The following is an 18,013-nucleotide window of genomic DNA, read 5'->3' as shown; positions in this document are numbered from 1 at the left end:
AAAAATAAGCTGTTAAGAGAATATCCAAGTAGAAGAACTGACTTTAAAACAGACATAAACATCAATCCCCAGAGAGCAATTAATGCAAGTTTTTAGTTTTACATGCCTGTAAGAAGACAAGCTTCAAATACTAGCAAAGAAGTTACAGTATAGATAAGGATGTTGTCATTATCTATAACATTAAAAGGCAGTAGACTGTGGAGCAACCAAAGTGAATAGCATAAAGACTCCAAAACACTTTGAAGAAGGAAACTATTCTGTCAGTGCAAAATGCCTAAAACATAACATGACTGCTGCTAGGTTTCCTTCACTGAATAGCAGAAATAGTTTAAGTGAAAAAGCCATAGTTATTTTAGTGAGAAGCAAGTGAGAGAAAATAGAAATGGGAGGTGATGTCTAAATTTATAGTCAATCTTTTCAGAAGAAAAGCATCAGGAGGTAAATTGGAAAGTAGGAAGAGAGAGAGAAAAACAGTAAGTCAGTTTCAGCAGCCAAAGGGAAGAAAGAAGAAGGTACTAAAGGGTCTGGCTTCCACCAGCTGATAGGAAATGTATTTGTTGCGATTGAGCTGTTAGTCATGCATCAGTTTCCTTTTAATAGTAAAATACACTGAAATACTCTGAAATTTTAGAAGTAAGATTCTTGGCATTTTAGATATTTGTTGTTTTGCCTCACATAAATCTGTTGTTTGACAGAGCAACATCATTTTCAATACAGTTAAATTCAAAGCATGAAAATGAAAAGATAATGTTATTCTAACTCACCTTCATATGACACATAAAGACTGTCTTCAACAGCACATTTTTTTAGATGAACTATGTTTGCACCAGGCTGCTTTAGTCCACTTATCCTGAATTCTTCTAAAATGGTAGTTATTTTATATACAAAGCTTGGAGTGTTCTTTCTCCCTTGCCTCCCATATTCCTTTTCTTCAAGATCACTAGCATTTTCCCTTTATTAGAATATATATACATACGTGTGTGTGTGTGTGTGTGTGTGTGTGTGTGTGTGTGTGTAATTTCCCTGCTCTGGTCAGCTTTTTTCTTTAGGTAATAATTAAAGTGGAACCTAACTGAAAAAAAGAAACTGACGGTAAAACCAAAGTTACCTTTCAATAATGGGAAAGGATAGGCAATCTTGGATACCTCACGATTCTAAAATAATGGCTTCACCCCTGCCTTGCCCAGAAAATAGACGAACGATGCTTCTTTGAATCTGCTTGGTCTTGATGCTGTATATAATGGGGTTCATGAATGGAGGAAAGAGAATGTGAATGTAGCTCATGGTAATGTGAACCACATGTGGTACATGTGTCCCAAACCTGTGGACAAAAGTCAGGCCAATCACAGTGATGTAAAATACCAGGACACAGCTTATATGGGAGACACAAGTGTTGAGAGCTTTAACTTGCTCCTCTCCAGAGGCGATGCCCAGAACTGTTTTAAAGATTAAGATATAAGAAATTAAATTGATCAGAGCATCCAGGAAGTAGGTCAAGACAACTTGAATGACTGGGCATAAGCGATTGAATGTAATATCAGCACAGGCGAGTTTCATGACATCTTGATGGAGACAAAAAGCGTGAGAAAGAACATGGGAATGGCAATATGGGAACCAATGAAGTAGCAAAATTGGAGGTGCAATAGATAAAAAGCCTCTCATCAGTATCCCCAGTCTTATCTTCATTACTCGGGAATTAGTGAGAATGGAGTTGTACCTCAGTGGTGTGTGGATGGCAATTAAATGGTCATAGGCCATGGCAAACAAGATACCTGATTCTACAGTGGCCAGTGTGTTAATGAAATAGGATTGAGTGAAACAGGCACCTTGGGCCATCTCCCTGTGGTCCAGCAACAGGACACTCAGGACTGTGGGCATTGTAGTTATTGTTAACCCAAGATCTGTACCTGCCAGCATGGCCAGGAAGTAGTACATGGGCTCATGAAGGCTGTGGTCATTCCAAATGAGGACAAGAAGAGTGCCATTTCCAAAAATGATGGAGAGGTAGATGGCAAAGAAGGGAATAGCAATCCAGTGGTGAACTATCTCTGAGCCCATGAAGCCAGTGAGCAAGAAGGGGACAGCACTGTTGTTGGACCACATGTTAGGCTTTACAGGTGGGAAAGAACATTTTCAGGAATGATGACCCGTAAATATGCAGTATTCTTTTTTTCCTCTCTCCATCTTCATATAGCACATCATCAGGTCATTTTTTACTACAAAATTTACAACGTCTTGTATATTGTCTCAGACTTAATTAAATGTAAACCTGAATTCACAAGGCATTCCCCTAGAATAGTAAACAACAGCAGATAGTCAGGAAAATAATTACAACAATTTGTTGTGAAGCATACAGCTCTTATTTTTTCAATCATAAAACTAATGTCTGTGCTCTTGGCCTTGACTCTTAGTTCCAAATAGCTAGCACTCTTTGGTTCTATTTCATTCTCTTCATTCTTTTATTTTTTTTCTCATCTTTTAATTGTGTTTCATATGGGCTCTTTCAATATTTCTATCCAATTTGAGTCAGTTTAGACTTTCTCTCTTGAAACTAATAAGATAATTGTCTTAAAGCTTAATCACTGAGAATAATGCTTAATTAGTAGAAATGAACCCACCGTTATTAAATGACTGATAAATATTTTTACCAATGTTCTTATCCCAAGTGGACTATAAATAAGGAGAGAACTCAGCCTGGGCAGCAAAGCAAAACCCCGTCTACAAAAAATAAAAATAAAATTAGCCGAGCATAGTGGCATGTGCTGGTAGTCCTAGTTACTCCAAGGCTGAGGCAGGAGGATCACTTGAGCCCACTGAGCTATAATGGTGCCACTGCGCTCTTGCCTAAGTGAAAGAATAAGACTCTGTTTGCAAAAAAAAAAAGAAAGAAAGAAAGAAGAAGAAAAAATTAAAAAGGAGAAAACTTTTGTGCATGTCTGGATAAATCTGAACAAGTACACAGAGCTAGTAAATTTATTTTAAGAAAGTATAATTACTTAGTATATTTGGGACTCAGCAAATTTTCAGTGTTGCAAAAGGTCTGAGACCTGCAACATCAAAGACAAACTTTATAACAAGAAAAGAGACCTAGGTTTGTAACTTCTAAAAGAAACATTTTAAAAGAAAACAGACTCTTAGAATGAAAGCCTGCCCAAAAACTTAATACTTATACAGAGTCATAGATTTAAAAATAAGGTTTATGTGGAGGATAGAGTAACATCAGAAATTGGTGACTGAGTACATAAACTTTACACATACTAAGGGAAAGATAAGGATTCTCAGAGTGAAAAAGATGGTGACTGCATTGCTAGTGGAGGTAACTATATAAAACTTCTTATCATTATGAATCTACAAAGCCTATGTTCAAAAAAATTAATAATAACTTTCAGAGGGTTCTTTGAAACACAGCCTATTTATGAATACATTCTTTGAAAATCAAGTTTTCTTTGTTTGGTATATAACCAGGATATTTTGTAGCAGGTTTATTAAAATAACAGTTAAAGAAAATCACAAGGGAAACATTAGTATCTCCCAAAAAATTCAACTGATTCTGTGTGCCCAAATCTTTTAAAATGTCGCTTTCTTTTATGAACTTTATTAATGATACCTTGAAAGGAAATTCACGAAAAATAAGATGATAACCATCTTTGCACCACTTCAATCTTATAAAAACATGTAAAAACAACAATAATTATATGTTTGAAAGTTTTGGCACATGGTAATATCTCTGATAATAAGAAATAGATGGTGGAAGGAGATAGAGGAAAAGTGGATGGGCCATGGAAATAGCCACCATTTCAGGAGACACTGTTAATGACAAAAATGTCAGTCTGGGCACTGAAGTAGCCAATATTCTGTTTATGTGGATACTAAAAATACTGCCAACAAATTTGATTCACTAAATTATGACCTATGTGGAACTCACCTTGGTAACACTGATCTACCTCGACGGAAGTGATGTGTATATCACCATAAATCTTCTTAACCTTTTAACCTTGCCTTATAAAAGAATGGATAAATGCCACAATTTTTTTGTACAGAATAAAAACAAATACCTCTTTAGACCTATTGTCATTCAGAAAGTGACCCAGAGGAAGGAAGCAAGAGACAACCAGGAACATGCTTAAACTATAGTGCTATTTAACGCTTGTACTATGAATTTAGAACTCTGGGCTGCTAAGGGTTTAGGCACAAAAACTGTGTGATAATTTTTTGGGAATAGTTCTTATGATGTATGAATTTATATTTTATTGACCTAAACAGAATAGTGCCCTTTTATTATCTGCAGTCCTTAGCATTAGCCACACTGGCATTTAATTACGGCAAATTTGGTAGTCCCAGAAACTGTCTACACTCCCAAATATGCCAGGGGAAATAGCCACCTAGTTTAAGGAGTACATGGCATTAGTGACAATCATAACTTTGGTGGAATTTCTTATCATACCATCAGATAAGCCTAAAAGATTCATAGAGATGCAGACATGACTAGAGCTCACCATTTTCTCACTCAATTTTGAGGGTCCTTTGGATGGTTCTTTGAAACCAGCTAGTTCTCAAGACTTTCTGAGATACATTACTCAGCGATTTTTCAAACTTCTATACTGATTTACAAGCTGAGAAGTTGTTCCAGAAGCAAATTATAAAGACATTAGAGTCAAAAATAGAAGTCAACAAGAGTACATTAAGATTATGTTAAGAAAATGTAAATTTAAAATTCCATTTAGTTTCAGATAATCTGCAAGTACTCTGTATCTCTGTAATCAGTCTTCTGATTCCACTTTTTCACCCTCACTATTACCCAAGAATCATGCTCCTTTAGAAGAAACTAGGAAAAATGAATAAAAAAATGTTTCAAGCTAACAATGGGAAGCCATGGGATGGAAACAGAAATTTAAAAGATCTCAGCTTTAAGTTATTGCTTAAATCTTACCATAATACAAACTAAAATGGGATAGTAAATATGGAGAGAAACATTAGAAAGCTAGGAAAAAAACATCGCTTTAAGATAAAAAGAAGGAAGAGTATCTCAAGGGAGATAGACAAAGAAGTAGAAAGAGATATAAGAGGATAGCAAAGGTTATCTGTATTTACAAAAGAATAGAAAAGAAAGTTTATAGAAGTATATAATTTAATAGTGAAAACATAATATAATTGTCAAATAAGATAAAAATACTCATTGTTTTTGGCAACTATGTCTTCAGTCTTCTAGAAAAATTCAATAGAATGGTAGGAATGAATGTCTAATGATTGTAAGTAGAAAAGTGAATAAAAAGAAGATAATATTTTATTTTTCAGGTGAGGAGATTGAATTTTAGGCTGAGTACTATGCTTAGATCACACAACAAATGTGTCATATGAGAATTCAAACTCAGGTTCATCTCACCCAAACTCCAAGTTCATGTTCCAAACTGATACCTATCAAATATAAATAGTTCTCCTGTCCAAGTTCACCTTTCTACTTAGTACTCCCTTCTCTGAATTCTTCATTTAATTAAACAACAACAGTGACAAAAAGATGTTCTGCTTTCTCAGTCTTCACTCATGAATTGGCTGCATGAACTAAGTAGAAAAATTACTCTTAAACATCCTTGTTTCATTTTAATCAGTGGCTTCTTACCTGAGCCACAGTTTTCTCTTTGTGGCTTCTGAGCATGATCTAAGGTTACGTTTTTTGCTATAACCTTAGTAATTATTCAAAGTTCCGATATTTGCTAAAGAAACAATTCCCCCAGGGTCAATACCACATAAGCTACCTGAGAATACTGTACCAAATAATTTTATTTTTCTCACTCACCTGGGAAAAATCTGAACCATTGGAGTTGGTCCCCATGGTCTTCATTTTTTTCTTTGAATGGAGAATCTCTATGAGAAACTTTGTCTTCAACGTAAGATAAGGCACTAACTATCTGAGTTACTGTCAAGTATTCTGTGTTTCATAAAGTGGAAAGATCAGTCATTTTTTTCCTAAATGTTTGTATTTGAAGAACAACCCCCTTTTAAAAACTGTTTATGTCTTATATTTTCAAAGATTATAGTATTATTAAAAATGATAATCAAATTCAACCCTTTACAAAATCTTTGAGTCGCCACTTAGCAAATTTGTCTATTTTATCAAATATTTATTTGTCCTTTCCATTGATTGAAAGCTCACTACCCTAGAGGTATTTCATTCATATCTATATATGAATATACATATAAATTCTATTATTTACTATAAATATATGTATATACGATAGTTACTACATATGTATGCATATATATGTGTACATATATACATATATAGAGTTTTTTAAAATATCCAATATTTGCTATATACTCCTTATTTCTAGTTCTGATCTTCAGAAAAAAGCTAATCAGGTCTAAATAATCACATTCATATATTTTCTCTGATGTGTTAAAATATCTGCATTAATACCTCTAAGACTTCTTTCTTGATATTTGAGCAAACACTAGTTTTCAGCTGCTTATCACATAATGATTCCTAATCTTGATTCATTTTCTGTAATGCTGCTCCTGACTGAACATAATAATTTAGGAACTGTCATTATCAGTCCTATTCTCAAAATGTTTTCCATTGTATCATATCCTGAGCTTTTATTTAAGCAGTCTAAGATTGTGTGCAGGTCCATAACTCTATACCCAAAACCCTTGTCTCAAGAAACTGATTCAGTTCACACTGTACTCACAGTAAACAAAACCTTTGAAACATTTATGTGAGCTGCATTTTCAGTGCTTAACACAGAGCTTGACATGCGGTTGGTGCTCAATAAATATTAGTTGAATGAATGAAGGCTGTTCATGTAATTATGCCATTGGTTTTGTGGGCAAATGGTAGATCTAATTTAATAATGAGATTAATATTTCAAGCATGTCAAATCATACTATCTCCTTTGCTTTATTGTTCATTTTTTTATTGTTCATTATTTATTTTATATCAATCATAGGGCAGAGAGAAAAGCATGACATAACGAGAACAAAAAAAGAGATTTGTTTATTTGTTTGTTTATTCTCTTTCAGAGACGTAATCTCACTCTCTCCCCCAAGCTAGAAAGTAAGAGTGCAGCTTGGAACTCCTGGGCTCAAGTATTCCTCCTGCCTCAGCCTGCTGAGTAGCTGAGACTATAGAAGAGAGATTTATGTGTCTTTTTTTTTTCTTTTAACAGCTTTGGTTGATAGTGAGTCTCAAGGTAAATTTTTTCAATCTATTATGAAATGTACTCATATATTCTCTACCTTGAAGGAAAGACTGCTTTGAAAATGTAAGGGTTGATGTCTAAATACACTAAATCTACCTACTCCTATGTTCTAGTCAGACTGGTACCAGAAATGAGATTTTATTCTCAATAAAGGATTCTACCCAGATGATACTATGCCAGAAATTACATTTTCCTTTCTCTATGTTCTGTAAACTTTGTCACCATATAGAAAGAAACAGGAAGTCATAATTGAAATCACTGATCATATCCTCACATCCAGGAAAGGTAGTTAGACCTACTCTAAATCAAAGATGACACAAACAAATTGGAAAATATTCCATGCTCATTGGTTGGAAGCATCAACATTGTTAATATCCATACTACCCAAGGCAATCTACAGATTGAATGTAATACCTAGTAAATTAACAACATCCTTCTTCTCAGACCTAGACATGACAATACAGAAATTCATATGAAAGCATAAAATACTGGTAATTTGATGGGTATTGCATTATCCATCAAATTACCAGCAACATTCTTCTCAGACCTAGAAAAAACAACACAGAAGTTCATATGGAAGCACAAACGACCAAGAATAGCCAGAACAATCCTCAGCAAAAAAAAAAAGCCAGGTAGTATCACATTACCAGACTTCAAACTTTACTATAAGCTACAATCATCAAAACAGCTTGGCATTGGTACAGGAACAGACATATAGACCAATGGAATAGAATTGAGATCCCAGATGCAAAACCTAAATTTCTCAACCAACTCATCTTCGACAAAGCCTCCACCACCTACCACTGGAGAGAGGAGAACCTATTCAGTAAATAGTGCTGGGAAAACTGGCTGACCACATGTAGAAGATTGAAACAGGACCCCTATCTATCCCCATACACAAAAATTAACTCTAAATTGATCAGAGACCTAAATATAAAACCTCAAACCATAAGAACCTTAGAAAATGAAGGACATACCCCCATGGAAATTGGAACTGGCATCCAATTCCTGAACAAAACTCAAAACCCACAGGCCATAAGAGATAAGATGGACAAGTGGGACCTCATTAAACTGACAAGCTTCTGCAAAGCCAAAGAAACCATCAAGAGAGTAGGGAGACAGCCTACAGACTGGGAACAAGTATTTGCCAACTCCAGGTCTGACAAAGGCTTAATATCTTGGATCTACAAGGAACACAAACATGCTGAAAAGAAAAAAAAAAAACAACCCCATTATAAAATTGGCAAAAGATATGAACAGACACTTCTCAAAGGAAGATATCCGAGCAGCCAACAGACACATAAAAGAATGTTCAACCTCACTAATCATCAGGGAGATGCAAATCAAAACCACACTGAGATACCACCTAATTCCAGTCAGAATGGCAATTATCAATAACAAAAAATAACAGTTGCTGGAGAGGGTGTGGCAAAAAGGGAACACTTCTACACTGTTGGTGGGAGTGCAAACTAGTGCAACCTCTGTGGAAAGCAGTATGGTGATTCCTAAAAGCTCTAAATATTGACCTCCCATATGACCCTGCAATCCCCTTACTGGGAATATACCCTGAAGAACTCAAATCACTCTATAAAAAAGATACTTGCACACGTATGTTTATCGCAACATTGTTCACATTAGCAAGAACCTGGAAGCAATCATGCTGTCCATCAAAAGAGGACTGGATTAAAAAAATGTGGTACAGATACACAATGGAATACTACGCAGCCATAAAAAAGAATAAAATCATGAATTTTGCAGCAAGCTGGATGGAAATAGAGTCTATAATACTGCGTGATCTCTCACAGAAACAAAAATCTGAGTATCACATGTTCTCACTCATATAGTGGACCTTGAACATCCAATGTAATACTATAAGAAAATGACTGACAGTGGTGGAAAACTATGGGGCGGGAGGGGAAGGGAGATGGGATTAACGATAGTAAATATCTGTCTGGGGATGGGGAGACACCTCTTATCAACAAGGGTGCCTGAACGAAGCATATTTGTATACCTAACCCTTAACTGTACCCCACAGTATCATAATAAAAAATATTGATTAAATAAAAAAAAGAAAAAGAAGGCATAAAATACCACAAATAGCCAAAACAATTCTCAGCAAAAGAAACAAAGTGGGAGGTATCACAATTCCAGAATTAAAATTTTATTATAAAACTACAATAATCAAAACAGCCTGGTATTGGTATAAGAGCAGGCATATAGATCAATGGAACTGAATAGAGATCCTGGAAGCAAAACCTCAATTTCTCAACCAATTCATCTTTGAAAAATCCTTCACTAACAACCACTGAGGAGAGGAGAACTTATTCAGTAAATGGTGCTGGAAAAACCAACTGATCACAAGCAGAAGATTAAAACAAGACCCCTACCTATTACCATACACAAAAATCAACTCCAAACGGATCAAAGATCTAAATGCAAAACCTCAAACTATAAGAACCTTGGAAAATGTCGGAGACACTCTTATGGAAACTGGAACTGGCAACCAATTCCTGATCAAAACCCCAAGTGCCCATGCCATAAGAGATATGATAGAAGTGGTACCTTACCAAACTGGAAAGCTTCTGCAAAGCAAAATAAACCATCAGAGTGAGAAGGCAGCACACAGACTGGGAAAAAATATTTGCTAACTGTATATCTGACAAAGGCTTAACATCTAGGATCTACAAGGAACTCAAATATGTCAAACAGAAAAAGTCAAACAGCTCTATTAAAAAATGGGCAAAAGATATCAATATATACTTCTCAGAAGACATATGTGCAGGCAACAGATACATAAAAAAATACTCAACTTCGCTAATCATCAAAGAGATACAAATTAAAACTACATTGAGATACCACCTAACTCCAGTCAAGATGGCCATCATCAGTAACTCAAAAAACAAACAAACAAACAAACAAAAACAGGTGCTCTAGAGGATGCAGGGGAAAAGGGAACAGTTCTACACTGTTGGTGGGAGTGTAAACTACTACAATCTCTGTGGAAGAGAGTGTGGCAATTCCTAAAATATAAATAAAATTGACTGCCTTTATGACCCAGCAATCCTCCTTCTGGGAATATACCCAGAAGAACTCAAGTCATTCTATAAAAAGGATACCTGTGTACACATGTTTATTGAAGCACTATTTACAATAGCAAACACATGAAACCAGCCATGCTGCCATTGAAATTAGACTGGTTAAAAAATGTGGTACATATACATGATGGAGTATTATGCAGCCATAAAGAAGGACAACATTATGACCTTCACAGCAACTTGGATGGATTTAGAGTCTGTGGTACTCAGTGATCTATCACAGAAAAAAACGACTGAGTAACACATGCTCTCACTCATAAGCAGACCCTGAACAATGATCATAATACTATAGGAAAGGGATTGGCAGTGGTGGGAAGCTGCCAGTGGAGAGAGCGGGGGTACACACTTCATCAATAAGAGTACCTGATCTCAAACTAGGTGACATGGGGACCAAAGTGAGGTCCAAACTTTACCTGTACAATGACCATTTGTGTACCTAACTCTGAAATGTACCCCACATCTTTAAAATACAGATTTAATAAATAAACTATAAAAAGATAAAAAAATAAATAAATAAAAATAAATTATTTTAAGATATCAAAATATTTATTTCACATGTACACACTATTGCACATATATACACTAGTATGAAGTTTCTTAGATCTTAAATATATTTTGTTTTTATAAATTGAATAGAATGGTTCATTCAAGAAGTCACATGGGGGGAAAATCATTTTCGGTTACATGTGGTCCTTCTCAGAGATCTGTGATTAGACATCTATGAGTGTATGTCCCAAATCTATGGTAACTTTCTTAAGCCCTTATAAAACAACTTTATTTTTTAATATATTACTATTATTTGTTCATAGAGTAATTCAGAGCTTAGTTTTTCAGCTCATTTTCATATTTATGTTTGTGTAAAATCTGTCTCTAACCCATTGCATCACACAATTTATGTATTTTCTCATATTTGGCAATATTTTTGGACTGCTTATTTAGAACTACCTCCACTCCAGTGAATGTCACCCAAGAAAAACCCTGATCTATTTCATTTTCTCCCTAAGTAGGAAGTCAAAGTCTCATTTGTTCTCCAAGCTTCTTTTAATGTCATCAGCTTCAATTTGTTTCTGTTGTCCAGTAACCTTAACTTTCATCACTTTCTGGCCCACATCTTGCCTTCATTATGACGCATCATTATCAGGCAAAATGAAAAACATACTAAACATGATTTTAATAAATTATTTTAATTTATATGCAAATGCTTTATTTTTAAAACTCCAGTTCTGCAGCCTGAAATATTTTCCTCAGTTACTTTTTTAAATCATAACTTCATCATTTGGATTCATCCTCAAAGTCTTCTAATAAAATATATATTATTATTCTTATTTATAGACAATATATAACCAATAATTGCTTTTCTGTTAACTTATTCAAATACCATAAGTTAGAAATTTAGGATTATTGTTGCTCCTTCTCAATCCTTTCTTCTCTGCTGTTATAAACAACCTGCAAATATTAACAAATGTTAATCCTAAATATGTCTAGTATCTTTTCATTATTTTCCATTTTCCTAAATTGAGTTAATATTATCTTTTCTCATATAACTCCAATATTCTACTCTTTTCCTACCTCCTTCAAATATATTTTCTAAATTCGTATCAATTTATTTATTATTTTATTTTAATTTTTTTAATTTTGAAGACATGGGGTATAATTCAGGTTTAAGTATTAAATATTCATTATGCAGATACGCTTGTTGATGAGGTGTGCATCCCCCTCCCCTGGCAGTTTTCAACTCCTGCCAAACCCTTTCTTAAAGTATCATAATAAGTGTTCAAGGCCCACTTATGAATATAAATGTAAAGGGTACAAGTACAATTTTGTTATGTGGATATATTGTATTGTGGTAATGTCTGAACTTTCAGTGTATCCACCACCTGAATAATGTACATTGAACCCATTAAGTAATTTCTTATTAACCACCCCCTCTTTCCCCAACCGTTTTAAGTCTCCAGTGTCTCTCATTCCACACTCTATGTCCACGTGGAAGCATTATTTAGCCCACTTATAAGTGAGAACATAAGGTATTTGTCTTTCTGTTTGTGAGTTGTTTCACAGTAGCATTTCTTTTTTCTTGTATCCAGAAGAGAAGGGAGAGAGGCAGAGTGGGTGAGAGGGAAGGAGAGAGAAAAAGAAAGAGAGAGAGAGAGAAGACAGATAAATTAATTTCTTTATATATATAGCTATATATCTACTGAAATGATTTTAAAACTTTGATAAAATTGTGTTACTCTTTTTGTTTGTTTGTTTATACTTCTATTTCTCCTGCCCACTGTTGTCTGTCTTTGTTTCAATCTATACTCTAAAAAGACCACCTCCCTAATAGCATTCTGTGACTCTTTGGGTGGATACCCAAACCCATATCATAGCTTTGTGATCTGGCCACTTCCTTTCTCTTCAGCCTCTTCTCAAAGTAATCACCCTCTTCCAGTAGCCACATTCCTTGGGTGGTTCCATAATCTACCCACCTACAGCCTACACATTGGAGTTATATGAGAAAAGATAATATTAACTCAATTTAGGAAAATGGAAAATAATGAAAAGATATAGACATATTTAGAATTAACATTGATTAATATTTGCAGGTTGTTTTTCTTCTCAGAATGTTCTCGCTTCTATTTTCACCAGTTCATTTCTAATCCATCGTCAGATATCAGCCTAAGAGACACCTCAGGGAATCTTACCCTTACTTCAAGTCATAGAGTGGCCTCTTTTGAGACCCACAGCGCAAAGCACTGTCATGTTTCTGTTGTAGGATTAATCACAGGATTTATTAAAAATGTGGTTTGTTTGATACTTTGACTCCCCAATTATTGAAAACTTCAAGAGGGAAAAGTTTTTGTCTGTTTCGATGCTGTTATATCACTATTACTTAACAAAGAAACTGTCTCATAATGGCATCTTTAAAATTGCAGCCAAATGAATGATTTAATATGTGTTACTTCCATGAAAATAGATATATGATTTAAAGTCCCTTCCCTACTCCAAACAGAAACCTATTTTAACATAGGACTTGTAAAAATAAATCATGTAAAAGTATAAGAAACAGATATAAATAAACCTGAAATCAGGAATGGCTTTGCCACTATGGCTCCAAGATCTCAGATAAAGTAAATAATAACATAATTTTATATAAGCTTTTAAGTTACACATGTAGAAAAACAAACAGAAAACTTGAGAAATAATTATAATAAAAATAAAACACTAGTGATAATGTATAACAAACTTATAAAAATCAATTATAACAGGTTGAAAATTAGCAAAAACAAAATGATTAGATAAATCCAAAATGAGACTTGCAAAAGACTGCAACAAACTGAAATAGTTTGGAATTTATAAGAATAAAAAATAAGTTTAATATTTTAAAAAATCTGCAATATAAGGTTTTCATTTTCTCTACCAAACATACCAGAAGTGTTTCTATCCAGCATTTAAGGAAAATTCAGAATAAAAAAATAATAAATCAGCCGGGCTCGGTGGCTCAGCCTGTAATCCCACGCCTTTGGGAGGCTGAGGTGAGTGGATTGCCTGAGTCCGCGGGTTCGAGACCCACCTGGGCAGCGAGACCTTATCTCTACAATAAATCAAAAAATAGGCCGGGCATAGTAGCACATGCCTGTAATTCCGGCTACTCGGAAGGCTGAGGCGAAGGATCGCTGGAGCCCAGCAGGTTGAGGCTGCGGTGGCCGGAGTGGCACTGCACTCCATCTGGGCGACAGAGTGAGACTCCAACTCAAAAAATAAAAATAAAAAATAAAATAATAACAATAAATCAACTCATGAAATGAACTAACAACAAATTCATGAATTCAGAGAGAATCTGCTGCAAATAAATCTTTATAAATGACATATAAAGGAAATTGGACCTTGAAACAGAGCAGTTTTGAGATATGGTAGAGTTTATTGGACCTCAATCCACAAACTATAATTTATTTTTATATGAACAAAATTGGAACTGCAATTATGCATTTTTCCTTATGTAAGCTATGAATAGGCTGGTCATTTAATTTGACTTCTTCTGTAGAGACACTTTCACTTATGAGTACATGTTCTGAACTGACCCTGTCATCCCTGATTAGTAGAGTATTTATCTGTGTACTTTATCTCTAAACTCAATAGCATTCCTTTTTTTCTAGTATCCGAGAAGAGGAGGGAGAGAGGGAGAGTGGGGGAGAGGGAAGAGAAAGAAAGAGACAGAGAGAAGACAGATAAATTAATTTCTTCAGATATATAGCTATATATCTACAGATAAATGTTATCTATTTATCTGTTTATCAATTGACCAGTTGATATATATATTTATTGTAACTTGTTCAACTTTGCTTGTAGATCTATGTAATGATTAAAGTTTAAAATGATAAAAGAGATATTGACTATAAAACTCAGCTCTTTTCCAATTATGCAAAAGGCTCAGAAATTGTTACAATCTCAAAACTCTGAAATAGGTGGTTCAAGCCCTACCATGCCCAGAAAATAGGTGAACAATGCTTCTTTGAATCTGCTTGGTCTTGATGCTGTATATAATGGGGTTCATAAATGGAGGAAAAAGAAAATAGACATAGCTCATGGTAACATGGACCACATGTGGTGCATGTTTCCCAAACCTGTGGATGAAAGTCAGGCCAATTGCAGTGATGTAAAATACAAGGACACAGCTTATATGGGAGACACAGGTGTTGAGAGCTTTAGCTTGCTCTTCTCCAGAGGCAACACTCATGACTGTCTTAAGGATTAAGATATAAGAAAAGAAAATGATCACAGCATCCAAGAAAAAAGTCAATGCAACCAGAATAACTGGATATAAGCGATTGAATGTAATATCAGCACAGGCGAGTTTCATGACATCTTGATGGAGACAAAAGGCATGGGAAAGAACTTGGGAATGGCAATATGGGAACCAAAAGAGTGGCAGAATTGGGGGCAGAAGCGATAAAAAGCCTCTCATCACCACCCCCAGTCCTATCTTCATCACCCGGTAATTAGTAAGGATAGAGTTGTACCTCAGAGGGTTGCGGATAGCAATAAAACGATCATAGGCCATTGCAAGGAGGATACCCGATTCTACGATGGAAAGTGAATGGATAATGTAAGCCTGCAAGAAGCATGCCCCATGGGTAATCTCCCTGTGATTCACCCATAAGACGCCCATTACAGTAGGCATTGTGGTCAATGTTACCATCACATCTGTGCCTGCCAGCAAGGCAAGGAAGTAGTACATGGGTTCATGAAGACTGCCGTCATTCTTGAGGACGTAGAGGAGTGTGCCGTTGCCAAGAAGGATACACACATAAATGGCAAAGAAGGGGATGGAGATCCAGTGATGAGCTGCCTCCAGCCCTGGGAAACCAGTTAGCAAAAAGAAGGTCATAGTAATATTAGGGCACATCTTGTTTTCACAGACAGGGAACAGATTTATGGAAACTGTTACCCCCAATCTTCAGCTCTTTCAGTTTACACTACTTTCTTGTAAAACTATATTTCAACAACCTCAATCATACTATGCATATTTAGCAACAATTAATTGGTATATGCATGATTCTGCAACTATTATCTTACAGAAGAACAACAGAGATTTATAGACTGTGCTAGGGATAAAGAAAAATAATATTTTCTTAAGATATAAATAACACTAGGTAAGTAGTTAATATTTATCAATTAAAAAACACATTTTTAAAAGTAACATTATGCCCCCACTGTTGTGTGTTTGCTGAACAATGTTTGAAGCAAAAATGACAGCAAAAGACAGCAAATATGTACAATTGAATAATCATTTTGCTTAATTAAACTGCTATTTAGTTTGGTTACATATTTTTGATACATTTAAACTTGATTTTAATTTTATATTTCACTACCTTGATATAGAAATAGTGTTTTATAGAAAACTTTTCTGTGTTTAGTTTTGAAATTGAATGTTAATATTTTAAGGAATTCTAACAAAAGCCGCAAGCCCTCTAGGAAGAAAAACAGACAAGAGCAGAAAATATCACATTTAGTTTAGAAACATGCACAAGTTTTCCTGAAGTCCTTCCATGAGTTCTGCATTAGAAACTCCAAACTTGCCTTAAAACATTGAGGTTGATATGAAAATGTCTTTGCTATAGGTGTTGGCAATCACAGGTGTAATATATTCTTCTGTGCAGACTTCTAGAAAATCTTTCTGTTCTTATTTCTGTTCCTGGCACACACCAACTCCACTGTCTTCTTATTGGTATAGGAACCTGTTCCTGCCCTCTTTGTGGACTAAGTACATTTTCTTCTCAAAGAGTGTTCAATACGCCAGGTTAGAGATCATATATATGTGGAAATCATCTCCCCAGGGTTCCATCTTTCCAGACACTCAGAAGACACTTTGATCTCTTTTCCCTCTCTCCTCTATCTGGGTGGAGCACGGTCACTCCACAAATGTCCTCAGTACTTTCAGTTGTTTCCCCAAGGATGGGTGAGAAGAATGACAAACCCAAATGCCACTGGCATAGGGATGCCAGCATTAGACTATATGATTTCCTAGGATATTAAGCATCAATATTTAGTAAATCCATGTATGTCCTTCTCATTGTTTATCATATAACAGTTTATCATATAACAATTAAACCCAGGGTCACATGTATCTTTGTTTGTACTGGAGTTTATGAACTTTAATTACATTATTACTTTGGCTGTTTCTTTGGGAAAATTAGTTCTGGTCCATGGGAACCTCTATGGATCAATTAACAGCCATGTGAATGATAGACATCTTATATTTTGTCTTAATATCACTTTGTTTTTATTCAGATCATTGTCCATTTGATGCAAGGTTCAGAGTGATGAATTTGTTCTTTTTAATAACAGAATTTAAAATTCAAGTGGGCACTAGAAAAAAAATATTTACCATGAATTTACATGGCACTATCATTGCTACGTGAATGTTAGGTGGTATGGGGAACACATCACATGTATCTCTGGGATCAGAAAAAAATTATCTGGAAAAATTACTACTTAAGCTGTGAAGTGACTAATAGTAAGAGTTAGAAATATATTAGCATTTGGTGGGGTAGGGCACTAGCTCTTGTGCCGAGAAAAAAAAAAAACAACACAAAACAAATGAGTAGACACATTAAATTTTTTACAAAGCGCACTGGTAATGGTTCAAAATAAAATATGATAAATTCAGTTAAAAATAATTTTGTGGGAGGGGGGGCAAGATGGCGACCTGGCAACCCGGTGTCTGAAGCCCTCTGCAAGGGAGATCTGCAGTGGGTCTCTGACTCTCGCCCCCGGGAGGCTGGGGACCCCAGCATTGCAGCCTACTCCTCAAACAGAGCTCGGCCATCGCTATCACTGGATCATCGCAAGGACTGGACATTTTTACTGCATCGTCCTCTCCCGCTGCTGCCGCAGCCCCTCCCCCCACCAGCGCTCCTGCCGCCGCCGCCGTCGCCGCCGCCGCGCCCGCCGCGGCCTCTGGCATGGGTAGCTCATCACAACCCGGCCGGAGGAGATCCACATCAAACCGCTTCAGGGAAGATCTGCTGGGATCGCTGCCACCGCTCCTGCAACGGAGACTGTCCTGCCCACCCGGCGCGGGGCTCCTGTTGCCTGCTCGGAGGCAGGCAGCCATCTTGTTCCTGTCCAGCCCCACCCCCTCTGGGGCGAGCAGATGAGATAGCACCACCTGCTGGCGATTCAAGGTAACAACACTGAAACGGGAGAGACAAGCTTTCATAAAGACATAGACTAAACTTT

At 35.9% G+C, this 18,013-nt stretch overlaps 2 protein-coding genes across 2 annotated transcripts; both read right to left on the bottom strand.

Moving 5' to 3' along the window:
* Nucleotides 1-1,146: 1,146 nt before the first annotated feature.
* Nucleotides 1,147-2,103, bottom strand: LOC103254687 (olfactory receptor 51B4). Its single transcript, XM_008052703.1, has one exon. It carries the CDS (start codon nucleotides 2,101-2,103, stop codon nucleotides 1,147-1,149), a length of 957 nt encoding a protein of 318 aa, XP_008050894.1.
* Nucleotides 2,104-14,741: 12,638 nt separating this feature from the next.
* Nucleotides 14,742-15,677, bottom strand: LOC103254686 (olfactory receptor 51B2-like). Its single transcript, XM_008052702.1, has one exon. The coding sequence runs from the start codon at nucleotides 15,675-15,677 to the stop codon at nucleotides 14,742-14,744; it is 936 nt and encodes a 311-aa protein (XP_008050893.1).
* Nucleotides 15,678-18,013: the final 2,336 nt, after the last annotated feature.

This window comes from Carlito syrichta, unplaced genomic scaffold (genome assembly GCF_000164805.1).
Source record: "Carlito syrichta isolate Samal-C Ts95f unplaced genomic scaffold, Tarsius_syrichta-2.0.1 Scaffold287323, whole genome shotgun sequence".
Lineage (NCBI taxonomy): Eukaryota > Metazoa > Chordata > Mammalia > Primates > Tarsiidae > Carlito > Carlito syrichta.
Note: the sequence above shows the minus strand (reverse complement) of the source record. Positions and strands in the feature narration are given on the sequence as shown.